At 38.4% G+C, this 25,647-nt stretch overlaps 1 protein-coding gene across 1 annotated transcript in view; it reads right to left on the reverse strand.

The window, feature by feature from the left end:
- Nucleotides 1–25,647, reverse strand: part of LOC124551651 — a 111,242-nt gene that overhangs the window by 43,276 nt on the left and 42,319 nt on the right. Inside the window, exon 3 of the mRNA XM_047126456.1 lies at nt 3,720–3,927. Within this exon, the coding sequence (XP_046982412.1) occupies nt 3,720–3,927 (208 nt within the window). The remainder of the gene's footprint in view (nt 1–3,719; nt 3,928–25,647) is intronic.

The raw sequence follows: 25,647 nt of genomic DNA on the forward strand, positions 1-25,647 counted from the left end.
ATTTGGGGGATATTGGTGAGGCACGGTTCGAAGGTTAAGAAATTCTGGAAAATTAACAGGGGGTAATTTGGGAGCAATGGGGTGGATCACAGTTGGATGGAGGAGTGAACTGAGTTAGGCATAGTTCATTATTGGTCTTTGGTTGAGTCTGATTGGTAAGGTTGGTAGCGAAAAAGTGTTTTCACTGTAGGGACTGGGAGAAGGTGAGAAGATCTTTAACTAGTCCTATATGATTGAATTTGGGAGTTGGCAAAGGTGAGGTCTTTGAAAGGGACCTCTTCTGCAGCGTTAAGGCTTTTGGAGGAAAGGTTCATGACTATGTTTCAGGTCTGTTTAGGTTCTGGATTCTGTATGGTGGTGAGGGGGAATTTTTGAGGGTGAGGTAAATGTAGTAGGTCTGTGAGACAAGGTTTGTCAGCTATGGGGGAGGTTGTTGCAGAGGTGGTGGATAGTGGTAGCCCAAGGCGGGAGTAGGAAGTGAGCAGGGTGAAGAGTTTTTTGAGGTGGAGTTGTGCATGTTGCTCTAGTTCCTGGGGGGCAAGAGTTTCAATGTGTGATATGGGATCCAGAAATCTGGGATTGCAAAGCAGGAGAAGTTTACAGATGGAGAGAAGGTATTTCAAGGAGGTTAGGGCTTGATTGATATGGTTTTGTAGGACGTTTTCATGAGGGTTAAGGACTGGCGGGATCTGAACAGACAGAGGTCATTGTGGAAGGAAGAGTGGCAGCTGGAGTTGGGTAATTTGATGGTAACGCCATTTTGGGGGATCCCATGAGCCAAGCAACCGTACAGGAACAGTATGTTGGACTGGGTTCTGGCTAGGGATGAGGGAACATTTCCATACAGATGCAGATGGAAGGGAAAAGAATTCATGGTGGTAGGTAAAAACACACAATAATGCAGAAATAGCACTGAAATAGACCCAAAAAATTCACAAAAATACAATCAAACACATGGGAAAAATCACTAAAAGGATGAAATGGATGAAGTAAGGAGAAACAAGATGACATCTGAGGGAACAGACGGTTAGTGAAAGGCGAAAACCAACTGAAACTGGCACGAAGATACAATGAGATCAAAGAAAAATTAAACAAAAAGATTTAATGTGGGTGCAGCTCAGTTGGTGGATAAGTGTGAAGAAAGGGGGCAGCAGATGCGACTAGATTTGGTGAAGATAGTTTGTGCGAACTGGAGTACAGAGGACAAGGAGTGGGGGTGGGGAGGGCTTGATAGGATGAGATAAAAGTTCAGGTGGCACATGAAGATACAGGAAATAACATCTGAAAATACGTGAATGTGGCACAGGAAGAGTGCTATATTTGAAGGTACAGGATTAATGATATCAGTGGGAGTAATGGGGGACATGAGATGCTGCACCCACAATCAGTGCAGTTTTGTAGCCGTCTGCTGTGTGCGGTTGTGATTTTCGATAAGAGTCTGGCTTGTAGGTGTAGTGCAGTGCAGTTTGTAAGGCAACAAGAGAAACACAGGAATGAAGAGAAAGAAGGATGGACACTGAGTACAGTAATGCATTAGAAAATAGTAATAAAGGAAAACAGCATTGGGTTATGGGATGGAAGAAACGCCATCAGACAAAATCAAACAGTGGAAAATCCAGGATGGAAAATAACAATATTATGGAAAGGATAGTTGCTATTCACTATATAGAGGAGATGCTGCATCACAGATAGCAAGTTTTTCATATTTAAATAAAAAGGAAGTCCCTTCACTGCCTGTCAGATGATAAACATAAGGAATATAACACGTTACCAAGTCTTGGAAGTCAGTGCATTGCTGTTCTCCACATCCCCACCCTACACCCATTCCCCCCTCTTGTGCCACCCCTCCTCTCTTTCCATTTCTCCTGGCACACACCACTGACATGCTTTTTCCTAGCTGCATTCAGTACTGTTCCTCCCTCTTACCACAGTGTAATTTTAGCAATAGAAATGAATGAATAAAAGAAATACAGAAACATGGTTATGGAGAAAGTTTGAGTAAATTAAATCCGATGCTATAAGAAAAACTGTTACAGGGGCACGAATTTTATAATCTAACAATTAGCATAAGTATATGCAAGGGCATTTATCTGAAACAATGTGTGTCAGTTTCAGATCAATTGTTGTACATTTCATGTTGTTGTTGTTGTTGTTGTTGTTGTCTTCAGTCCAAAGGCCAGTTTGATGCAGCTCTGTATGCTACTCTATCCTGTGCAAGCCTGTTCATCTCCAATTAACCACTGCAACCTCCATCCCCCCTGAATCTGCTTACTGTACTCATCTCTTGGTCTACCTCTACGATTTTTACTACCCATGCTTCTCTACAGTACTAAACTGGTGACCCCTTGATGCCTCAGAATGTGTCCTACCAACTGATCCCTTCTTCTAGTCAGGTTGTACCACAAATTTCTCTTCTCCTCAATTCTATTCAGTACCTCCTCATTAGTTATATGATCTCCCCATCTAATCTTCAGCATTTTTCTGTAGCACCACATCTCAAAAATTTCTCTTCTCTTCTTGTCTAAACTGTTCATCATCCATGTTTCACTTCCGTAATGGCTACACTACATACAAATACTTTCACAAAGGGCTTCCTGACACTTAAATCTATACTTGATGTTAACAAATTTCTCTTCTTCAGAAACGCTTTTCTTGCCACTGCCAGTCTACATTTATATCCTCCCTACTTTAACCATCATTAGTTATTTTGCTTTCCAGATAGTAAAACTCATCTACTACTTTAAGTGTCTCCTGATCTAATTCCCTCAGCATTACTTGATTTAATTTGACTACATTTCATTATCCTCATTTTGCTTTTGTTGACATTCATCTTATATCCTCCTTTCAAGACACTGTCAATGCCATTCAACTGCTCTTCCAAGTCCTTTGCTGTCTCTGACAGAATTACAATGTCAATGGCAAACTTCAAAGTTTTTATTTCTTCTCCTAGGACTTTAATTCGTACTCAAAATTTTACTTTTGTGTCCTTTACTGCTTGCTCAGTATACATACTAAATAACATCAGGGATAGGCAACAACCCTGTCTCACCCCCTTCTCAAGCACTGCTTCCCCTTCGCTTCGAGCCCTTAACTGTTATAACTGCTATCTGGTTTCTGTACAGATTGTAAACAGCCTTTCGTTCCCTATATTTTATCCCATCAACACTGTCAAAAGCTTTCTCTAAGTCTACAAATGCTATAAATGTAGGTTTGCCTTTCCTTAACCTATATCTTATGGGAAGTTGTAGGGTCAGTATTGCCTCGCCTGTTCCTGCATTTCTCCTGAATCCAAACTGATCTTCCCCGAGGTCTGCTTCTAACAGTTTTCCCATTCTTCTGTAAAGGATTCATGTTCGTATTCGTAACTTCATATCATCATAACATATAAAATAAAAATAGCTTCCAGATACACTTTCCAGCCTTATCCAAAAGTGGTGAGTGAAGGTTTCTAATTTACAACAAAAATCTTCAATTTGGTGTCCTTAACAGGTATCATGGTACATGTAAGTGTCATTATACTTATGAAGCGTAAAAAGTTAGTAATTAACTACACTGTAAAACAGGGTATGAAGTATTTAATGGATGTTAGCCGAACTTAATAATATGACCAAAAATACACTCTCATTTGAAATATAGTTACTTTTTTGACTTCAGCCTGGTGAAAGCATTGGTTTATAACTAAAAAAACTATTACATTCTGATGTAACTGCTGAACTTACCCATAGAATTCCCACAAATCTTGCCAATCTCTGCCCACTTTGCTTTCACACAGTCATGGAAATAATCTTCAAATTTATCTCTAAGATGTTGTCGTTTCTCCATGCCAACCAAAGAAAAGAAAGCAAAGAAATCAACAGGGAAGTTCTCGTTAGCCAGATGATGACATAACTTTCTAACAAACTGCAGACAGACATTCTCATTTTCATCCTGTAACGTAAAGTGATACTTGCTAAAATTATTTATTATATTAGACTAATTTATAGCTTCACAGAAAAAATTCGCATTTCAAATGTATCAACATTGATCATCTCAATGGCAAGCAATATGGATCCTGAAAACAAAAACGAAATTACCACAGGTTAGAGTCTACCTTCCTGTGGAGATCAACATCACTTAAAATAAAACACTAGTGCACCCGAATAGAGTTTGGGGAGGGTATGGAACGTGAGACAGAAGAAGAAATAATCATATCACTCACCAGAAACAATTAGGGGATCCAGTGAAGGCTTCGGAAACTGAATATGAATTTCAGCCTATTCTTTACAAACACGTGGCTACTGGCATCGTCACACCATCTGTGTTTGTACGGGGTGACAATTAGAGAACTATATGAAAAAAATGTAACTATGGTGTGCACACACTTTATTCAATATGTAAACATCACTACAGATATTAAGATTTAGGTTATGATATGTTCGATATGCCTGCCATCATTGGCGATGATGTGGCACATACGAATAGTGAAATTCTGCATGACCAGCTGAAGTGTTGGAACATTGGTGCTGTCGATGACCTCCTGAATGGCACTTTGCAGTTCAGCAATGCTTTTGGGGTTACTGATGTACACCTTGTCTTTAATACAGCCCCACAAAAAGGAGTCGCAAGTGTTCAGATCCAGAGAATATGGCGGCCAATTGAGGTTCATGCCAGTGGCCTCTGTGTACCCCAGAGCCAGAATATGGCCCCCTGGGGAGCTTCCGGACATAAGAAATTCTCCTGCTTCAATGGGGTCGAGCTCTGTCTTGCATGAACCATATCTTGTCAAAATTGGGGTCACTTTGGATAATGGAGATGAAATCATCTTCCAAAACCTTCACATATTTTGTTTGGTAGTCAATGTGCCATCAAGGAATATCACACTGATTGTTCTGTGACTGGACATTGTTCACCCTCAACAGGTGACTGTGTGGTGTGCAGACATTTCTATCACGAAATGAAGATTCTCAGTCCCCAAAATGCGCCAATTTTGCTTTTTGATGAACTCATCCAAATCAAACCATGCATGTGCATACTAATTCCATTGCCAGCCGTGCAGTTTGAACGTCCTAAAGCAAACTGTTTAAAAGTTATGACAATTTTATTTCATATAGTTCAATAATTGTCACCCTGTATATGACTTCATGGACAACACTAAAATGAATTTTGTTTCATCTGTTGATAATATATTAAACAAATTCCTAACTTATCTGAATGTTGACTGCATCGTGGATTTGGAAAAGTGTTGTGTGGAGTAACTGTTGGAACAGATCGTGGACAAAAATGAAGCTCTTCACCCTTATAGTTCAAGGAATCAACTATCCTTACCTGCCTGTTAGTCAGTATAGTAGGAGATATACCCTGTAATTTTCCATGTGAAATACAATTTCCAATATCACTCATAAATCTTACAGCAGCCTTGATTCAATATCCAGTCACAGGTTTCTGCACTATGAATACTGAGCTACAGCACTATAGCGTCTGAAAAGCTAAGGTACAGTCAATGACACAAAATTGGACTTTTCTATTAATAAACTAACAACCACAAAACATTGTAGAATAATGAATAGCCAGAGTATTATCATTTCGCTATGGGATGTCTAGTTGTAAAAACACTGGAAATTAATGACGGCAAGTTTGCTCTTATTCATTATTTGTTTCTGTATCAGTTTCGCACAATTTTCAGGATTTTTGCCTCCATCTTTGCACATCTGCTCTGAATTAATATTTGTATAATACAGATAAGTGTCCATAGATACATTGTGTTATGAAGTCGTTAGTGTGTGATAGTTTTCTGATGGTTCAGTTAAGCTCACTTTACAGTTAATTTTGAAGCAAGCTTAAAATTAAGATTTCTATTGTATTAAAATTGTAAGTGAAAGATGGGACTGGAATTGTCAGGTAAATGATGGGATGTGGACAACATTGTGAATATAGCTGATTCATGTAGTAAATGATTGTCAATATTATTTACAATAATGAGGGAGAGGCTTTACTTAGCCCTTCTAGTGACTCGATTACTCAAACATTTAAGTAAAGCTTATCTCCAGGCCACTTCCCAAAAGCATTAACCCATTACACATTCATTCTAAGGTGTAACCTGGCTCCCCTGGGAGAAAGAGGCAAAGCTTGTCGCAACAGCCAGTGCACTGTGTGCCAATCGCAGCTTCAGCTGCCAGAATCCTCCACTCAGAGGCCAAGTTAAAGTGTGTGATCTGTATGCATAAGAGCAATGATGTATCAGTGTGCTCGTAAACTGCACTCTGGTTCAAGTCAAACAGTGGGCACTTGAATGGTCTCTATATAACTACTCGCCATGAATGGCAATGTAGGACTCAGCTGTAGAACTTAACATCTCAAAACAAAGAAACATGTACATTTGTCTGCTAGCAGAAGTTGGTTCAAGGCAGAATTCCAGAAACAATAATGTAGCCGCTTCAAGTGTGACGTGTTTCGAACTATGGTTGCATAAGATAGCAGCAGAGGTTGGGCCTGAAGAACTGTATGACATTGCCAACACCAGCAAGCAATTGCACAGTAGCCATTACCAAATGTTTTGTGCACTCCACTTTGCATTGTATTGTGCATAGGTTATTATTTTCTTTTCTTGTTTTGAAACAAGCAAAAAGACTAATCTTGATCCTTCACATGGTTCGAGTTCAACTCTCACAACACCAGAAGGGATCAGCAACATGTGTCGATTCTGCTTCTGCAGGAACACATTTCTTTATATTCGCAGCCACCTGTTATGTTGTATTGTTTGCACCACAGTGACCACATCGAGAATCTTCCCGTAAGGTGCAAATAGAGCCACTTTTGGCACCACTTCCAACTCTTCATACCCTGTCAGTTCTATCTGTAGCATTCTCAACTATGGGTCTCACAGCTCACAAACGGGCTCAGGAATATACTAATCAGACCTTATATGCCACAGATTCTTCTGCAAATTTTGTAATAATTGAAAAGGGTGGGGAAAAAATAAATATGAGGAACACTTTAAATCAGATAAGTACTCTGTCCACCAGCAAAAAATGACATTGCTTCTCAAGAGAAACAATCAGTTGCTGAAAGCTTAACTAGATCCACAAGAAGAAAACAAGCAGACTATTTTGGAAAAAGCTGTTGAAGTCTTTGCAGAATGAAGTTTGTCAGCAGACAGCTCTAATTATACAGAATAAATATTTATCCTCTTATTATTATTTTATTATCTGTAACTTTTTTTGTAATCAATTTCATATTTAGGTATGTTACTGAGGCAAACTTCTAAATTTATATGTCTAACGCTCCATAAAAAGAATAGATGTTTATTTTGCCAAAAACTCAAAACCATGCTGACATCTGCACCCTGCTTCATGCCCTTTTCTCCCAATTGCCCCTTGGTTGTGGAAGCCGATGTGTCCACCTACAATATTGGAATGGTCTTGGAACACAGGGACGGGGTTGGTTCCAAACAGTGTACCGCATATGCATCCAAGGCCCTGATCCCAGCATAGCCCAACTGTTCCCAGATAGAAAAAGACACCTTGACAATAGTGTTCGCAGTCAAGAAATTTCATGTCTACCTCTTTGAAATGCAGTTCTCTCTAATTACAGATCATGAAATATTACTGTACCTCATTGCCCTATCAGAACCCCTCGGAGAGCATTAAAGATAAACACCAGTCCTAATTGCCTGATTGTAAAGTGACCTGTTTCCAAATTACATACAAAAATAACCACTATTTCAGTATACATATAATTCGAAAATGATGCTTTGCTGAGTAACATTGTTCTTATGTAAAACACAATATAAATGTGAAATTAATACTGTAACTAATCGAAAGAAATGTAGCACATGGTCAGGATGTACCAGTAAACCTATCATTATAAAATTACTACAGCAAATTAAATAGAACATATAAATAAAGCATGTTAATTGAATCTCCGATATATGTTAGCACTAAAATTCAGGCACTAGTTGATTTGTTATAAACAAATTTAGAAATGTAATTGTTACCTGTACCCCCCCCCCCCCCCCCCCCTCAACCATGGACCTTGCCGTTGGTGGGGAGGCTTGCGTGCCTCAGCGATACAGATAGCCGTACCGTAGGTACAACCACAACGGAGGGGTATCTGTTGAGAGGCCAGACAAACATGTGGTTCCTGAACAGGGGCAGCAGCCTTTTCAGTAGTTGCAAGGGCAACAGTCTGGATGATTGACTGATCTGGCCTTGTAACAATAACCAAAACGGCCTTGCTGTGCTGGTACTGCGAACGGCTCAAAGCAAGGGGAAACTACGGCTGTAATTTTTCCCGAGGGCATGCAGCTTTACTGTATGATTAAATGATGATGGCGTCCTCTTGGGTAAAATATTCTGGAGGTAAAATAGTCCCCCATTCGGATCTCCGGGCGGGGACTACTCAAGAGGATGTCGTTATCAGGAGAAAGAAAACTGGCGTTCTACGAATCGGAGCGTAGAATGTCAGATCCCTTACCCTTAATCGGGCAGGTAGGTTAGAAAATTTAAAAAGGGAAATGGATTGGTTAAAGTTAGATATAGTGGGAATTAGTGACGTTCGGTGGCAGGAGGAACAAGACTTCTGGTCAGGCGAATACAGGGTTATAAATACAAAGTCAAATAGGGGTAATGCAGGAGTAGGTTTAATAATGAATAAAAAAATAGGAAAGCGGGTAAGCTACTACAAACAGCATAGTGAACGCATTATTGTGGCCAAGATAGACACGAAGCCCACAGCCCACACCTACTACAGTAGTACAAGTTTATATGTCAACTAGCTCTGCAGATGACGAAGAAATTGAAGAAATGTACGATCAAATAAAAGAAATTATTCAGATAGTGAAGGGAGACGAAAATTTAATAGTCATGGGTGACTGGAATTCGAGTGTAGGAAAAGGGAGAGAAGGAAACGTAGTAGGTGAATATGGATTGGGGCTAAGAAATGAAAGAGGAAGCCGCCTGGTAGAATTTTGCACAAAGCACAACTTAATCACAGCTAACACTTGGTTTAAGAATCATGATAGAAGGTTGTATACATGAAAGAACCCTGGAGATACTAAAAGGTATCAGATAGATTATATAATGGTAAGACAGAGATTTAGGAACCAGGTTTTAAATTGTAAGACATTTCCAGGGGCAGATGTGGACTCTGACCACAATCTATTGGTTATGAACTGTAGATTAAAACTGAAGAAACTGCAAAAAGGTGGGAATTTAAGGAGATGGGATCGGGATAAACTGAAAGAACCAGAGGTTGTAGAGAGTTTCAGGGAGAGCATAAGGGAACAATTGACAGGAATGGGGGAAAGAAATACAGTAGAAGAAGAAAGGTTAGCTTTGAGGGATGAAGTAGTGAAGGCAGCAGAGGATCAAGTAGGTAAAAAGACGAGGGCTAGTAGAAATCCTTGGGTAACAGAAGAAATATTGAATTTAATTGATGAAAGGAGAAAATATAAAAATGCAGTAAATGAAGGAGGCAAAAAGGAATACAAACGTCTCAAAAATGAGATCGACAGGATGTGCAAAATGGCTAAGCAGGGATGGCTAGAGGACAAATGTAAGGATCTAGAGGCTTATCTCACTAGGGGTAAGATAGATACTGCCTACAGGAACATTTAAGAGACCTTTGGAGATAAGAGAACCACATGTATCAACATCAAGAGCTCAGATGGAAACCCAGTTCTAAGCAAAAAAGGGAAAGCAGAAAGGTGGAAGGAGTATACAGAGGGTCTATACAAGGGCGATGTACTTGAGGACAATATTATGGAATTGGAAGAGGATGTAGATCAAGATGAAACGGGAGATACGATAATGCGTGAAGAGTTTGACAGAGCACTGAAAGACCTGAGTCAAACAAGGCCCCCGGAGTAGACAACATTCCATTGGAACTACTGACAGCCTTGGGAGAGCCAGTCCTGACAAAACTCTACCATCTGGTGAGCAAGATGTATGAAACAGGCGAAATACCCACGGACTTCAAGAAGAATATAATAATTCCAATCCCAAAGAAAGCAGGTGCTGAAAGATGTGAAAATTACCGAACAATCAGTTTAATAAGCCACAGCTGCAAAATACTAACATGAATTCTTTACAGACGAATGGAAAAACTAGTAGAAGCCGACCTCGGGGAAGATCAGTTTGGATTCCGTAGAAATACTGGAACACGTGAGGCAATACTGACCTTACAACTTATCTTAGAAGAAAGATTAAGGAAAGGCAAACCTACGTTTCTAGCATTTGTAGACTTAGAGAAAGCTTTTGACAATGTTGACTGCAATACTCTCTTTCAAATTCTGAAGGTGGCAGGGGTAAAATACAGGGAGCGAAAGGCTATTTACAATTTGTACAGAAACCAGGTGGCAGTTATAAGAGTCGAGGGACATGAAAGGGAAGCAGTGGTTGGGAAGGGAGTAAGACAGGGTTGTAGCCTATCCCCGATGTTATTCAATCTGTATATTGAACAAGCAGTAACGGAAACAAAAGAAAAATTCGGAGTAGGTATTAAAATCCATGGAGAAGAAATAAAAACTTTGAGGTTTGCTGATGACATTGTAATTCTGTCAGAGACAGCAAAGGACTTGGAAGAGCAGTCGAATGGAATGGACAGTGTCTTGAAAGGAGGATGTAAGATGAACATCAACAAAAGCAAAACGAGGATAATGAAATGTAGTCTAATTAAGTCAGTTGATGCTGAGGGAATTAGATTAGGAAATGAGACACTTAAAGTTGTAAATGAGTTTTGCTATTTGGGGAGCAAAATAACTGGTGATGGTCGAAGTAGAGGGGATATAAAATGTAGACTGGCAATGGCAAGGAAAGCATTTCTGAAGAAGAGGAATTTGTTAACATCGAGTATTGATTTAAGTGTCAGGAAGTCATTTCTGAAAGTATTTGTATGGAGTGTAGCCATGTATGGAAGTGAAACATGGATGGTAAATAGTTTGGACAAGAAGAGAATAGAAGCTTTCGAAATGTGGTGCTACAGGAGAATGCTGAAGATTAGATGGGTAGATCACATAACTAATGAGGAAGTATTGAATAGGATTGGGGAGAAGAGAAGTTTGTGGCACAACTTGACCAGAAGAAGGGCTCGGTTGGCAGGACATGTTCTGAGGCATCAAGGGATCACTAATTTAGTATTGGAGGGCAGCGTGGAGGGTAAAAATCATAGGGGGAGACCAAGAGATGAATACACGAAGCAGATTCAGAAGGATGTAGGTTGCATTAGGTACTGGGAGATGAAGAAGCTTGCACAGGATAGAGTAGCATGGAGAGCTGCATCAAACCAATCTCAGGACTGAAGACCACAACAACAACATCAACAACAACAACACCATAATTAGTCAGAAAATGTTATATTAACTCATAAATAAGTTGAAAACAGGTTCACCTTGTTCAGCACTGAGATTGTAAATTTTTAGCAATGTGTATCTCATATTCGGCTTAACTTTTAATTGTGATTTTAAATAAAATTGTAATTTTCATTGTAGGTAATTGTTAACAAAAGTATAAATAGAGGTCACGCAGGTGCCTTGGAGCACTCGGTTTTTGGCTAGGGTTGTGAGCAAATGTATTGTAGGCTCACTCATTTGTTGATTGTTGTGAATACTGTGTTGTTTGATGTCAACTTTGGGTACATGTGATGTAACTGGTACAGTTCACCAGGCTCGGACACCAGAGTCCTGGAAATATATTGGTGTTAAAACTGCACTGTACTTTGGAATTTATTTGGGAGTCTTCCGCAATCCTTTTCATAGGCTGCCCAGCGACGAGACATGAATCCAGGAATTCTACAAAACTCCAAGAACTAAACAACTCTCAATGTTGGTAGAATTGATGCGAAAACAACAGCACATTGACTGGCCATTTCACTCAAAAGTCAAAACATTTGCAACGCAGAGGTGGGAAAATATAAACATCTCAACATGGTGGAGGAGCTGGGATCAAGTGGAAGACTGTGCAGAGGACGACTCGCAAGAATTCCATGTACAAGAGGCAGGAACCAAACTCTTGTACGTTGCAGACTGTGCCACGGACGTCGCCAGGAGCAAAAGTGATATTCTGGAATGACATCGCGAATGAATCAGATAAGTACCCATTTTCATTGTGTCCTACAATTTTCTGTTTTTGTTTCATTGTGTGCATGTGACAATTTCAATTGATAGGCAGGAAAGTGTTTTGTCTAGTGTTTAGCCACTTTGATCAAAATGAGCGAAACTCGGTTAAATCGAATAGGCATGACCACGCGGTCAGGCCATCAATTTCATGCTTCAACTCCAAATGTTCGCCTTTTCATGGTTTTTCGGGAGCAAATCAGCAACCGAATTTAATTGATCAGATATCTCAATTGTTGAATAATAAACTAGAACAACTGATAACTCAAAATAACCAATTAGGTAGCAACATGAAAGAGGTCACAGAAAAGCTGGACCAAAATTTGAAATCACTGAGAGAAGAAATCAATGCAACAAATAACAAAGTACAAATTGTTACATGTGACATAGAAAGGGTAGAAACCAAAGTGCTTTCACAATCTCCGAATTTAAAGAAACAAACAAAAGCATTGAATTAGTTAACGAACGTGTCAAAAACACGGAAGTAGTCATTTTAAATGAATTAGTGAACCGAAAAGACGAGTTAAAAATGTTGCAGGAACTCATTGTTTCAGAAAAAGAATTGGTAGGGGAAAGATTGAAATTAAATTCTGAAGTAGTTTCTGATAAGATATCTCGTATTGACGAGAAAGTAGAAAGTGTAACAATAGAACTGCAAACAGTCGGCTCTGAAGTTTCAAAATTGCAAAATAATATAATGCCCAATTTTGATTCAAACCAGATGTTTGTGCATAATTGTAACAATGTTAGTTTAAAATGTTACCCAGGTGATGCGAAATTGCATCCGGTTGACTTTGTGCATCAGTGCAAAGACAGTTTCCAATCTAACATGCCAGAGTCTGCTAAAGTTAAATTTGTGAAACGTTTTTTGGACAGTGAAGCCCTTACATGGGTGAACCAAAACATTGATACAAATACTACATCTTTTGCCGATTTTGAACGCCAATTCTTGGCAAAGTTGTGGTCGGAAAACAAACAGGCAAGAATAAAATCTGAATTTCTTAACGGTAGCTAATATCACACAGGTCTTGCAATTAGCATGCGAGAATTTTGTGAAAAACAATTAAAGACGTTGTCGCATTTGAGCAAACCATTGGACGAACTGATACAGATTGACGCACTGAAACGGCGCCTACCGCACCGTTTTCAGTGGGGACTTGTATATGGACCAGATGACAGTGTTGACAAATTTTTACGTTATGTAGACAAAATTGACCGTGCATGGCAGAATGATGACAGACAGTACAATCAAAACCTCAGAAACACTCACAATATGAATGGGGGGTCACAACAATATAATGGACACAGAAGTAATAACTGGCATGGTAACCAAAACAGTAGTTACAACAGACACTAAAACCATCAAGAACAGAGAAACAGTAACCAGCTTCACAACAGAAATTCCAACCAGGGGAACAGGTAACCACCTCGTTGGGAGCCTGTCAATTAGAGGTGAATAATTATGGCACAAATCAGGCAAATAGGAGGTTAAAGAGACGGAAACATAAAAGCAATCATAATTGTAATGTAAATAGGGACTACTACTTAGATGATACTAGTTATAAGCAAAACTTCTGGGATCACATATTGAGTGAATTGAATAATGCACATACTCAAGCAGGACCACAGTTTGCACTTAATGAACATGAATTAGCATTAATTGATGACACATTAACACCTGATGTAGACAGAACTTATGATATGTATGGTATCACTAGCTTGTTTTCTGATGAAGGTAAGGATAATGAGGTATCTATATTAGTAGAAATTGGTAGCCAAAATGAGGAAATAACACCTGACTTAGATAATGAAACAGGTAGCGATTTTAGTAGTGAAACTTCAGATGTTGAACACTTTGTAGTTAAGGCAGATGTGCATGCAGAGGCATCACCCACAGGTTATTTTGATGGTGATTTTGATAAAGATAGTGCTGTGAAGGATGATGTATTTGATGATATATGTACACAAGACAAATTAGGTGGCATTATTTATGTTGAAGTTATTGATAATGGTGTTGCAGCTGAAAGTAACTCTGAATGCGAAGTTGGTTCATGTGACGATATTAAGAGTGCAAACAATGTATTGGTACCAATTTGTATAAAAGAAATCTTAAGTAAATCTACTAATAAGAAGGAACAAGCTAAGTTGATAGGTGAGAAGATTTTGGAATCTATTATCAGTAAAAGTGAAGTTTGTTTAGAAAATAATAAGGAGAGTGAAGTCATCAAATCAAATCCATCCATGAAAGATAATTTTAAGTCTAGTGAAAGTAAGGTATCTGTTTCATGTGTATTTGATTCCAGTCATAATGACACTCAATCTTATGCTGATTCTGACTTTGAAACCTGTGGTGAAGAAGTATGTAACAACATCGATACAACTGAATTAGAAAGTGACTTGTTGGCAGAGAATGTGAATAGTGACCCAAATATTACCTTAGGTAGCCCTTACGTAGAAATAAGCATTAACAATTGGTCAGGACTTTGTTTGATTGACACTGGCAGTCCCATTAGTAGTATCTCAGACAAGTTGAGGAACAGGATAAAAGACACGGAAAGTTACATCGAATTTCCAATCACGGGTGTACGGATTAAAGATGCCACTGGGAAGTTTAGTAAGTTAATAAATAAACAAGCTTTAATTACATTTTCTGTTGGCAACATTAATTTTGAACATGGTTGTTTAGTTATTCCAGACCTCAATGAGCAAATGATTTTAGGGATGGACTGGATAGTTAAAGCAAAGGTGAGTTTTGATTGGTAAAATTCAGAATTACTGTTCACTGAACAAAAGACCAATATTCAAGGAAAAATAGTGATCCAGTTAAATTCAAGTACAAGCAGTAGTAACCATATTAGGGAAATAGTTTACCCGGAGTGTAGCCGTTACATGGAGGAAGAGGAAAATAGGGATCACAATAACCAGAATTTGGTTGATGATAGTTACTCCCTAACCATATCAGAAAAGGTAAAAGAAGCAAATGACTTGACTGAGTCTGAAAAGCAGGAATTAGAAAATTTTCTCTGGGAAAACTGTAACATTTTTTGTTATCAACCTGGTAGGGTCAAAGATTATGAATGTCATTTGAAGTTAAAGCCACACGAACCCTTTTTCATTAAGCCTTATGGGGTACCCATCTGTAAGAGGAAGGAAGTGGAGAAGGAACTCCAGAAAATGCAAAAATTGAGAGTAGTAGAGAGAAGTCACAGTCCATATAACAGCCCGATGGCCTGTATTTCAAAAAAGGATGGTGGTGTTAGGCTGGTATTGGATTCACGTCACCTGAATAAGTTCATAGAAAGAGAAACAGATCATCCTGAATCCATGGAGGAACTCCTGTACAAATTCAATGACACAAAATATTTTTCTAGCCTGGATTTGACCTCAGGTTTTCATCAAATCACATTAGCACAGGATTCAAGGCAGTACACAGCCTTTTTATATAATGGTAAATGTTTTCATTATTGTGTTGTTCCGTTCGGGCTGAATGTGTCTGTAGCTGAGTTTATTCGAGCTTTGGATCATGTGATTGGAAGTGAACTACTATCTAAACTAATTATTTATGTGGATGATATATTAATAACCAGCAAAACTTGGGAGGAACACCTTGATACTTTGTACAAATTAGCCAATAAGTTCAGACAAGGCGGTATGACCCTTAAATTAAGTAAATGCAAATTTGGAGTATCAGGCTTGAAGTTTTTAGGCCATATAATTAACAGAGAAGGCATTCTACCTGACAGTGATAAAATTTCTGCAATTGTCCAGTTTCCATGACCAAAGAACAAGAAACAGCTGAGGTCATTTTATGGTCTATGTAATTCTTATCGTAAGTATGTCAGCACCCAAGCTTTAAATGCACCGTGTTTGAGAGAGCTATTAAAAAAGAACACCATATGGGAATGGACAGATCAGTGTCAAGCAGCATTCGATGAGATCAAACAACAACTAAATAACAGTCAATTACTCCACAGACCTGTCCTTTCACTACCATTTTGCCTAATGACAGATAGTTCAGATCACGGATTGGGTGTACATTTGTTTCAACAGAAGAAAATTGATGGAAAAATAGAATATCTTTCAATCAGTTTTGCCAGCCGAGGTCTGCAGAAACATGAACGTAATTACACAGTGACTGAGAAGGAACTACTTGCCATTGTATGGGGTTTCACTAAATACATGAACTATCTAGCAGGTCATAAAGTCATAGTTTTCACGGATCACAAAGCTCTACGTTATATTCAAGACTGTAAACTTTTCAATAGTAGATTAATCAGGTGGGCTATATTTTTACAACAATTTGATTATAGCATTCAGTATATAAAAGGGGATCAGAATATAATTGCTGATGTGTTGTCTAGATTACCTGGCAGGGGGGGGGGGGGGGGGGGGGTCAGGAAAAAGAACTATTGGATAACAAAGTGTTTAAAATAATGTACATGAGAGGGATTAAGGGTGAAAAGGAAATTACTAACATTTACAGTCAGCTTAGGAGATACCAGAACCAGGATGATGATTTGAAACTTGTGAAAAGCCTTATTGGTAAAAAGGGTTAAGGTTGGCATGTATTATCAAAACTTTAAAGGTATTTTATTCAGGAGACATAACACTGACTCTGACATCTGGAAGGTTTGTTGGCCTAGACAATGTGTTGATGTTTTAATTAAGTACACACATGAGAGCTATGGACACTGTGGAATCATGAAATGCACTGACAAACTTAAGGAAAATGTCTATTTTAATAATATGTTTAGAAGAGTAAGACAGGTTACACAAAAATGTGATCGGTGTCAAAGAGTAAAAGTCACAAATCAGAAATACCAAGGTTATTTACAAAGTATTGTGCCAAAAGGCAAATTGGAACTAATAGGAATTGATTTGTTTGGCCAACTGCCGAGAACTAAAGAGGGTTATACATTTTTGTTTGTAGTTGTTGACTTATTCACTAAACTAGTAAAATTGTATCCACTAAAGAAGGCAACAAGCAGGAAAATTTTAAACTGTTTCTGTAATGATTACTTCATACAGATTGGAAAACCAAAAGCCATTCTTTCAAACAATGGGAGCCAATTTACATCTAACGTTTGGAAAGATTTCATGAAAGATGAAGACATTAAGCATGTCCTTATTTCTGTTTATTCTCCATCTTGTAACCCAACTGAGCGCTATATGCATGAGATAGGCAGGCTTTGTAGAACTTACTGCTCTCAAGATCATACAAATTGGTCAAGTTACATATGTGATTTTGAAGATGTTTTGAACACCTTACAACATACAACAACTGGCTTTATGCCTTATGAAGTCCATTTTAACAAACACCCACCAAACATCTTGTATGAATTGATTAATTTCCCTGTCTGTAATGAGTTAACACCGGACGAGAGAATGGAAATAGTAAAGAAAAATATTGAAACACACTTTGCCAAGAGAAAGCTTAAACATGATTCAAAAGGAAAGTTTACACAGTACAATGTAGGTGATTTAGTCTTAACCAAAAGTTATGCGAAATCCAAGGCAATCAACAGAGAGATCAAGAAATTTTTCGATATTTACATTGGTCCATTTGAAGTTTATGAAAAACCACATCCAAACGCCTACCGACTTATCTATCCCAAATCAAAAAAGCGATTTGGTTTAAGAAATGTCACTCAGTTGAAACCTTATGTGCAATAATTGCAATCCCTCAGGGGGGTACACAATCTTTGAGTACTATGCGTGTGGCTTATGCAAGGTGCCCCAGCTAATGTGACATTTTCTTTTCGAAAACACTGATGCCACATTCTACGATACCTTTCTGACACACAAACTTCCAACAATACATATGATAATTTTTCGTACCTATGTTTGCTTATATTTGTTATGTAAGATATTTTCATGTGATTTAATTTGTAGTATAAGATACATTTTGTTTTGATTGAGTAATCTGCATCATCAGATGTATTGATAATTTGACATTTACATCCTACCGATTGTGACTATTACTGATATGTGAGGACTATGATTTGCCAGGAAAAACCAATTTGTATTTTCTAGTGAGGAACAGTTACACATCTATACAGACAACAAACCATACTGTATTTATATCAGCTTATGCAGAAATGAAAGGTGGACTGTGTGAAGATATACTAAGCTTATTAATACATGCTTAAAGATTGTATGGTACATTTGTGCAGTTAAGAAGAACTATATACATCTTTTCACTGTTTTTATCTTATATAGGTTATCCACAAGGAAGGAATTACTATGTTCTGCTTCTCATACCGTTATACGATTGACAACTGAATTAATGTGTTACTATATATAAGACCACATGAGATGTTGAAAGACATTATGATTTATGAAATGGTTGAAGTGATTTATGCTGTTAAGAAGGGATTATCACCATGATATACTATATACATGTTTCACTCAGTTATGTACACACGAGAGAGATGTTGAAATTGGTATGAATTGTTGAGGATTGTCTTGAAATAAGGTAAGTGATGTTGTGATTTGCATTTGTATTAAGGATTTGAGGTTTCTGACTCATTCCTGTTTCTGTTTCACATGAATTGATGTTTACGGTTTATTGATGGAAGTTGGTTTGATTTAATATTGCATTTTCATAGGGGTATTTGGATGAGGATGATGATGATAGGTTTAGGTTATATGATATGCAATGCTGCTGAGATGGTTCGGTGGTATTCAACGCTCATTTATTAATGGTTTTGATGATTAGTTTAGTTGCGAGGATTATGATGATGATGATGATACGGTGCAGTCACACGCAACGGAACTTATGAATGATTTGAATCGCATGAAGTAGAACTCTTATACGTTTTGATTGAAGGAAATGCTGATGTGAAATTAAACTTGAGAGTTATTTTGAACAACTATGACAATGCATAGCACACAAATCACATTGAAAAACTATTATTTTGCATTAGTCACATCCCACAAGACACAATCTGGAGACTTGTTTGGTATTGAGGGGTAGGAAATGACAACTTTAATAGACAGACTGAGGACTTTGACAAAATGAAATATAAGATGCCATGTGACAAGGTTCTGGATTTTTTTTACAAAATCTCCTTACTGCAAGGTTGCTAACTATATCACAATTACATTTTCACTTGCTTAAGTGTATCTTGCCACTTTCAGGAATTTTATTGACGTAATACTTATTTTGTCACAATTTATTAAATCTTGAAGCTGTCTCTCTGTGTTAATTTGATCTGACTTTCTTGACGTCTGGTAAACATTTTGAAACGTTATTGCATTTGATGTACAAAGCCAAGAAATATTGACTATACATAGTATATTCAGATACTTGTGACAACAACCCAGATTGGATATAAATGAACAGTTTCTATACTGTCACAATATAAAAATACAAATATAATTTTGAATATTCATGTTTGATAAGATTTGTAAAATATTTTATGGTATTGCAAACTGTTAGGATAAATTTTATTCTTCTGTCTTTTATATGATAATATTACTCTAGAACATGTCATGTGGAAACTTTAAAAGTGCAACGTAATCAATCCAATCAAATTTGTGATTTGTTAACTTAGTTGTGTCTGAGTGTTTGAAGGAGGGAAAATTAATGGACACTCTAGAAATGACAAAAACAAGGACGCTCTAGAAGTGATAGTTCGGAAAAACATTCATTCAGAAAATTTGATGTAAATATTGATTTTGTAAAAGTTTGGAAATTTCTTTGTAATCTCATAATTCCAATTCTTGTTTTCTTGATGTATATGTTTGTAGCTATTTGGAAAATTTATCTGTATGTAAAGTTGCATGATTCAATTTTGTATCTTTTAAGATATATGCAGTTTGTGTTATTTTGTCCAACTAGTACTGTACCACATCAATCACACTAATATTTCTGTGAGAAGAGTTTCGTCTAATATTTCTGTGAGAAGAGTTTCGTCTATCAGGCTAGGCAAAACTCTTTGGGGGGTACTGAAATATTACTGTATCTCATTGCCCTATCAGAACCCCTCGGAGAGCATTAAAGATAAACACCAGTCCTAATTGCCTGATTGTAAAGTGACCTGTTTCCAAATTACATACAAAAATAACCACTATTTCAGTATACATATAATTTGAAAATGATGCTTTCCTGAGTAACATTGTTCTTATGTGAAAAACACAATATAAATGTGAAATTAATACTGTAACTAATCGAAAGAAATGTAGCACATGGTCAGGATGTACCAGCAAACCTATCATTATAAAATTACTACAGCAAATTAAATAGAACATATAAATAAAGCATGTTAATTGAATCTCCGATATATGTTAGCACTAAAATTCAGGCACTAGTTGATTTGTTATAGACAAATTTAGAAATGTAATTGTTACCTGTAACATAATTAGTCAGAAAATATTATATTAACTCGTAACTAAGTTGAAAACAGGTTCACCTTGTTCAGCACTGAGATTGTAAATTTTTAGCAATGTCTATCTCATATTCGGATTAACTTTTAATTGTGATTTTACATAAAATTGTAATTTTCCTTGTAGGTAATTGTTAACAAAAGTATAAATAGAGGTCACGCATGTGCCTTGGAGCACTCGTTTCTTGGCTAGGGTTGCGAGCAAATGTATTGTAGGCTCACTCGTTTGTTGATTGTTGTGAACACTGTGTCGTTTGATGTCAACTTTGGGTACATGTGATGTAACTGGTACAGTTCACCAGGCTCGGACACCAGAGTCCTGGAAATATATTGGTGTTAAAACTGCTCTGTACTTTGGAATTTATTTGGGAGTCTTTCGCAATCCTTTTCATAGGCTGCCCAGCGACGAGACATGAATCCAGGGATTCTACAAGACCCCGAGAACTAAACAACTCTCAATGTTGATAGAATTGACGTGAAAACAACAGCACATCAACTGGGCATTTTACTTAAAAGTCAAAACACTTGCAACGCGGAGGTGGAAAAATATAAACATCTCAATCACAAGCCGTTGGTGGCATTATTCTGACTGCATTCCAGCCTCCCAGAATGAACAGGCTAATGCCTCCAGTGCTGGCGTTGTTTCTCAGTGCCTACAATTATACTACCTGGTACAAGCTGATAGCCCAGCGTTCTAATGCTGACTCATTACCCCACCTACCAGCTGGCCTGGACTCTGGTTTCGACCAACAGGGGGACCTCTGCTTCCACTACAACATAAGTTGGACGGTTTTCCCCTTAAGGCCATGTGTGTTGCTGCTGCAATGCAATGGGACCCTGCCCTGGGACAGGTCCTTCATTATTTATCCATGGCTGGCCCCATTATCTCACTCGTTGACTGACAACAAAGCTCCGCACTGGGAAGCAGCTTTCTCAGAGACTCTTGGCTGTGGATGACATCATCTTTCGGATACTGAGATGGAGGCACACATTAAGTGGTTATTCTGATGGAACTGAATTGTTGGGTATTGATTTTACTGCACCTGGGTCACTGGAACATGTCTTGCATGAAGACAATGGCGAGCCGCCTTATGTAATGGCCTGGGATCAATGGCAACATCGAAAAAATGGTCCATAGTTGTGCAGTACGTGCCCAGCACCAGGCAGCGCCCCCTTAGTCCTTTCCCCCTGCCCTACTCCTTGTCTCCCTTGGGACTGCATCCATCTCAATTTTACATGCCCATTCTTGTGTTCTACATGGTTGCTTATTTAAAGCACCCCTATGTCATACACAAGGCATGCACCATGGCCAGGGCCACTCTTACCACCTTAGCCCAAGTTTTGGCCATCAAGGGGATGCCTCGCACATTGTTCTCTGACAATGGTCCACAATTCACAGCCTCTGCCTTCAGGACTTCCGTGCCACTAATGGCATCAAACACATGTGTAGCCCTCCATTCCACCCTTCCTCCAATGGTGAAGCTGAACATCTGGTCCTGACTTTTAAGAAGCAGCTAAAGAAGGTCATCAAATCCTCCACCACTAAAGTGGTCTTTACTTTGTTTCTGAGCATTTATCGCACCACACCAATTGACAGGTCATCAAATCCTCCACCACTAAAGTGGTATTTACTTTGTTTCTGAGCATTTATCGCACCACACCAATTGACAATCATAGCCCTGCAGAGTCCTCTATGGTCGCCAGCCTCAGACTTTGCTTCATCTCCTTACACCGTTGCTGTTGGAACCTCACTCGCATTCCTCCTGGTGTAGCACCCCTGGCATGGTAGTGTGGGCACATTCCCATGTGAATGCTGGTGCTTGAACACCAGCAACAGTAGTGTCCACCCACAAGTGACAAGTTGGTCCAAACGCAGAAAGGGCTCTAGCCCTTTCACCACAACCAGCTTCAGCCTTGGACACAAGCATCCTCTCCATAGCCACCTCTTCTACCACCTTCTGGTTTGCCCTCTGGCTCACTGTTGATGTGCGGTTCCTCTGGGATGCCCATCTCCAGTGCTGTTCTGGTGGTCACTACCACTCATACTTCCACCCCAAAGCCTACAGCTGATGAGGGTGTACCTTTGCCTGTACCTTCATTCCACCTTCCACAGCACCTCCATGGTATTTCCAGTCGCATGTATGTTTTCGGGGGGAGGGACCTGGTATCGAGCTGCGCAGAAGTTGAAAGCCCACCAGAGCAAATGGACCTTGACGAATTATAGAAGGCAGTGGTGTTGCAGTGCTGCACTCACCTAGTAAGTGCATCACTGTCTCATCAAGCATATACACCATCCAATATTGTCCCTTGTGGCCAGCATAAATACCACCCCACCTAGACCACTCCATCAGTTGTGTACTACATCTGGTAGTGTTCATTACTATCTCCACTGTACTATTGACTACTCATCAACAGCTTCGCTTTGGTATTGGTTTTCCTTTTTGGTCTCGATTTGGAATTTGTATTGTGGCTTTTAATTGACCTGTTGACAATGTAGTGTTGAAAGTTCGTGGCACTTCACTGCTGCATTGGTTCTTACGGACTTTCTCTTGTTGTGTCAGGTCCACCCTTCAGTCAGCTCTGTTGCTCAACTTTGGTGTGGCTTTGAGTCACGTCAGCAGGCAGTCTTCCCACCTTGTGTCAACATCATCGTTGCTCTCCTGTTTTTCTGATGCATGCACTGGTATCCCGCCACTCTCAGATATAGCAATATCCTCAGAAAATCATAGTTTGGGTTTCAGGACTGTTCTCTTCAGAATGCAAAATGGCTCTGAACACTATGGGACTTAACATCTAAGGTCATCAGTCTCCTAGAACTCAGAACTACTTAAACTTAGCTAACCTAAGGACATCACACACATCCATGCCGCAAGCAGGATTCGAACCTGCGACCGTAGCAGTCACGCGGTTCCGGGCTGAAGTGCCTAGAACCGCTTGGCCACAGCGGCCACTTCCTGAGAATGCCATTTACATGTTCCTCACAATTAAATAATAAAATAGAACCAGCTGGTACTTTCTGCAACCTATCTATGGCATGACTGTGAATCACAGTATTTTCCTAAATAAATTGAAGTTTTAAGGGACTGATGGTATAGTTGACCAATGAATGTCATTTCTAACCAAAAGAATGCGTAAAGTTGTACTAAGTAGTCTGGGAACATAATTTTGACTGGGGAGAAATTATGTATCAGGTTTCCCAAGGCTCATTCTTAGGTCCACTACTGTTCCTGGATCTCCGGGTCCTATTTCCCAAAGATACACAGAGTATCAAGGATATCATACAATTATGTATTGGGAATGATGTATTTGAATATATTAGCAACAAAACCAACAACTACTACAGTCAAAATTGCAATAGAAGCAAACTGTATAACAAAAATGCCAAATTTGTCGATGTTACGGGACACTAACTTAGAAAATTGTTTGGCTTGGTATCCTTATAGGAATTGTAAAAAAAGCAAGGATCGATTGTTGGTCAACGAATCCATTGACAGACATACCGATATTTTGCAAAACGATGTCCCGCAACCGATTCAGACAAATATTATCATTTTTACATTTATCCGACAACAATAAGCTGGATAATACAGACTGGCTTTTCAAAGTGCAATTCATAATTGACTATTTTTCCAAAACGTTTAAAGAAACTTTTACTCTAAGTCAAAACATCTCAACTGATGAAGGAATGATACCGTGGCATGGATGGTTAAATTTTAAAGTTTACAATCCGTCGAAAATTACGAAATATGGCAGAGTCATTCGAATGCTGCGTGATTCGAGTACAGGGATACCTTTCCTCATTCAAGATATATTCCAGTGCTGGACATCCTTTAGCAAAAACAGTGATGGAACTACTAACATCATCTTATCGAAAGTGGCATCACCTCTACATGGATAATTATTATAACAGTGTAGAACTTGCAGAGAAGTTACTTGAAAAGAAAATTCCAGTTTATGGAATGATACAGCAAAACAGAGGATTTCCGGAAAAATTAAAGCATGCAAAAGTCAATATGTTTTAAGCTTGTAATCAATGGAAAGGTGAAGTACTTGCACAGGTACGAAGAGCTTGGAAAACTAAAATGGTGCGAATGATCTCTACAATACATAATGCCACTTTGACTGACACTCAAAGAAAATGCAGAAAAACCAATTAACACAATAAAAAAACCTGAGAGTGTATTAGACTACAACAAATACATGAAAGGAGTGTATTGGGCAGACCATTATTTGAGTTATTACCCTATATACAGAAAAACTACAAAATGGTCAAAAAAGATATGCATGTACCTCTTTAACTGCGCATTATTTAATGCATTCTGTACATGTCAATATTTCAATACAGAACACAAGAGTCTCTAATTTCACGATTTTTTATTGAAAATGTCTAATTCGTGGATAAAAGACCATGTACCTGCTTTGGAGCAAAACTTGGGAGGTTGCCACTACAGTGCATATATCTCATCATGATCCGGTTGACAGACTTTCCGGTCACATAAAGCAACACCAACTAATACTTGTTTCTGAAAAGATTAAACGAAAACGAAGAAACTGCCATATATGTTCGGAAAAGAAAAAAAAAAAAAAAAAAAAAAGAACAACAAAGTTAATGTGCAAGTCTTGTGGAGTTGCGTTACATATTGGAGACTGTTTTGCTGTATATCATATAAAAGATAAATACTAAGTACCAAAGGCAATGCAAATAAACAAATATATGAACCAAACAAATTTTGTATTTATTAACATATGTATATCTTTGAAATTTCATGAAAATAAGGGAACAGGGTTGAGAACTTGTGAGAACTAACGATGAGATTAGTAAAACTTAACAATTTATAATCCCCCAATAATTCAAGAATGGCTGGCGACAAGCCAAGTAATCCGAATTAGCACTGCCGGTGCCAAGCGAATAGATTTGTACGGGACGTGCAGATGGCGAAGTGTTAATAAAACCTTTGATGTTACTGATCATAACATTCTCTTACACAAGTTAAATAATTATGGAATTAGAGGTCAGTCCAAAAGGTGGATCCAGTCATACCTCAATGATCATCAACAGATTAAAAACAAACTCACTGAATCTCACGGGATTTCTACTTTTTACAGTAATGGGGAAAGAATTAAAAAAAAAAATCAAGCATGGAGACTCACGAAGGTCAATTCTGTGACCTG

Source organism: Schistocerca americana, chromosome 1 (assembly GCF_021461395.2).
Source record: "Schistocerca americana isolate TAMUIC-IGC-003095 chromosome 1, iqSchAmer2.1, whole genome shotgun sequence".
In the NCBI taxonomy this organism is placed as follows: Eukaryota; Metazoa; Arthropoda; class Insecta; order Orthoptera; family Acrididae; genus Schistocerca; species Schistocerca americana.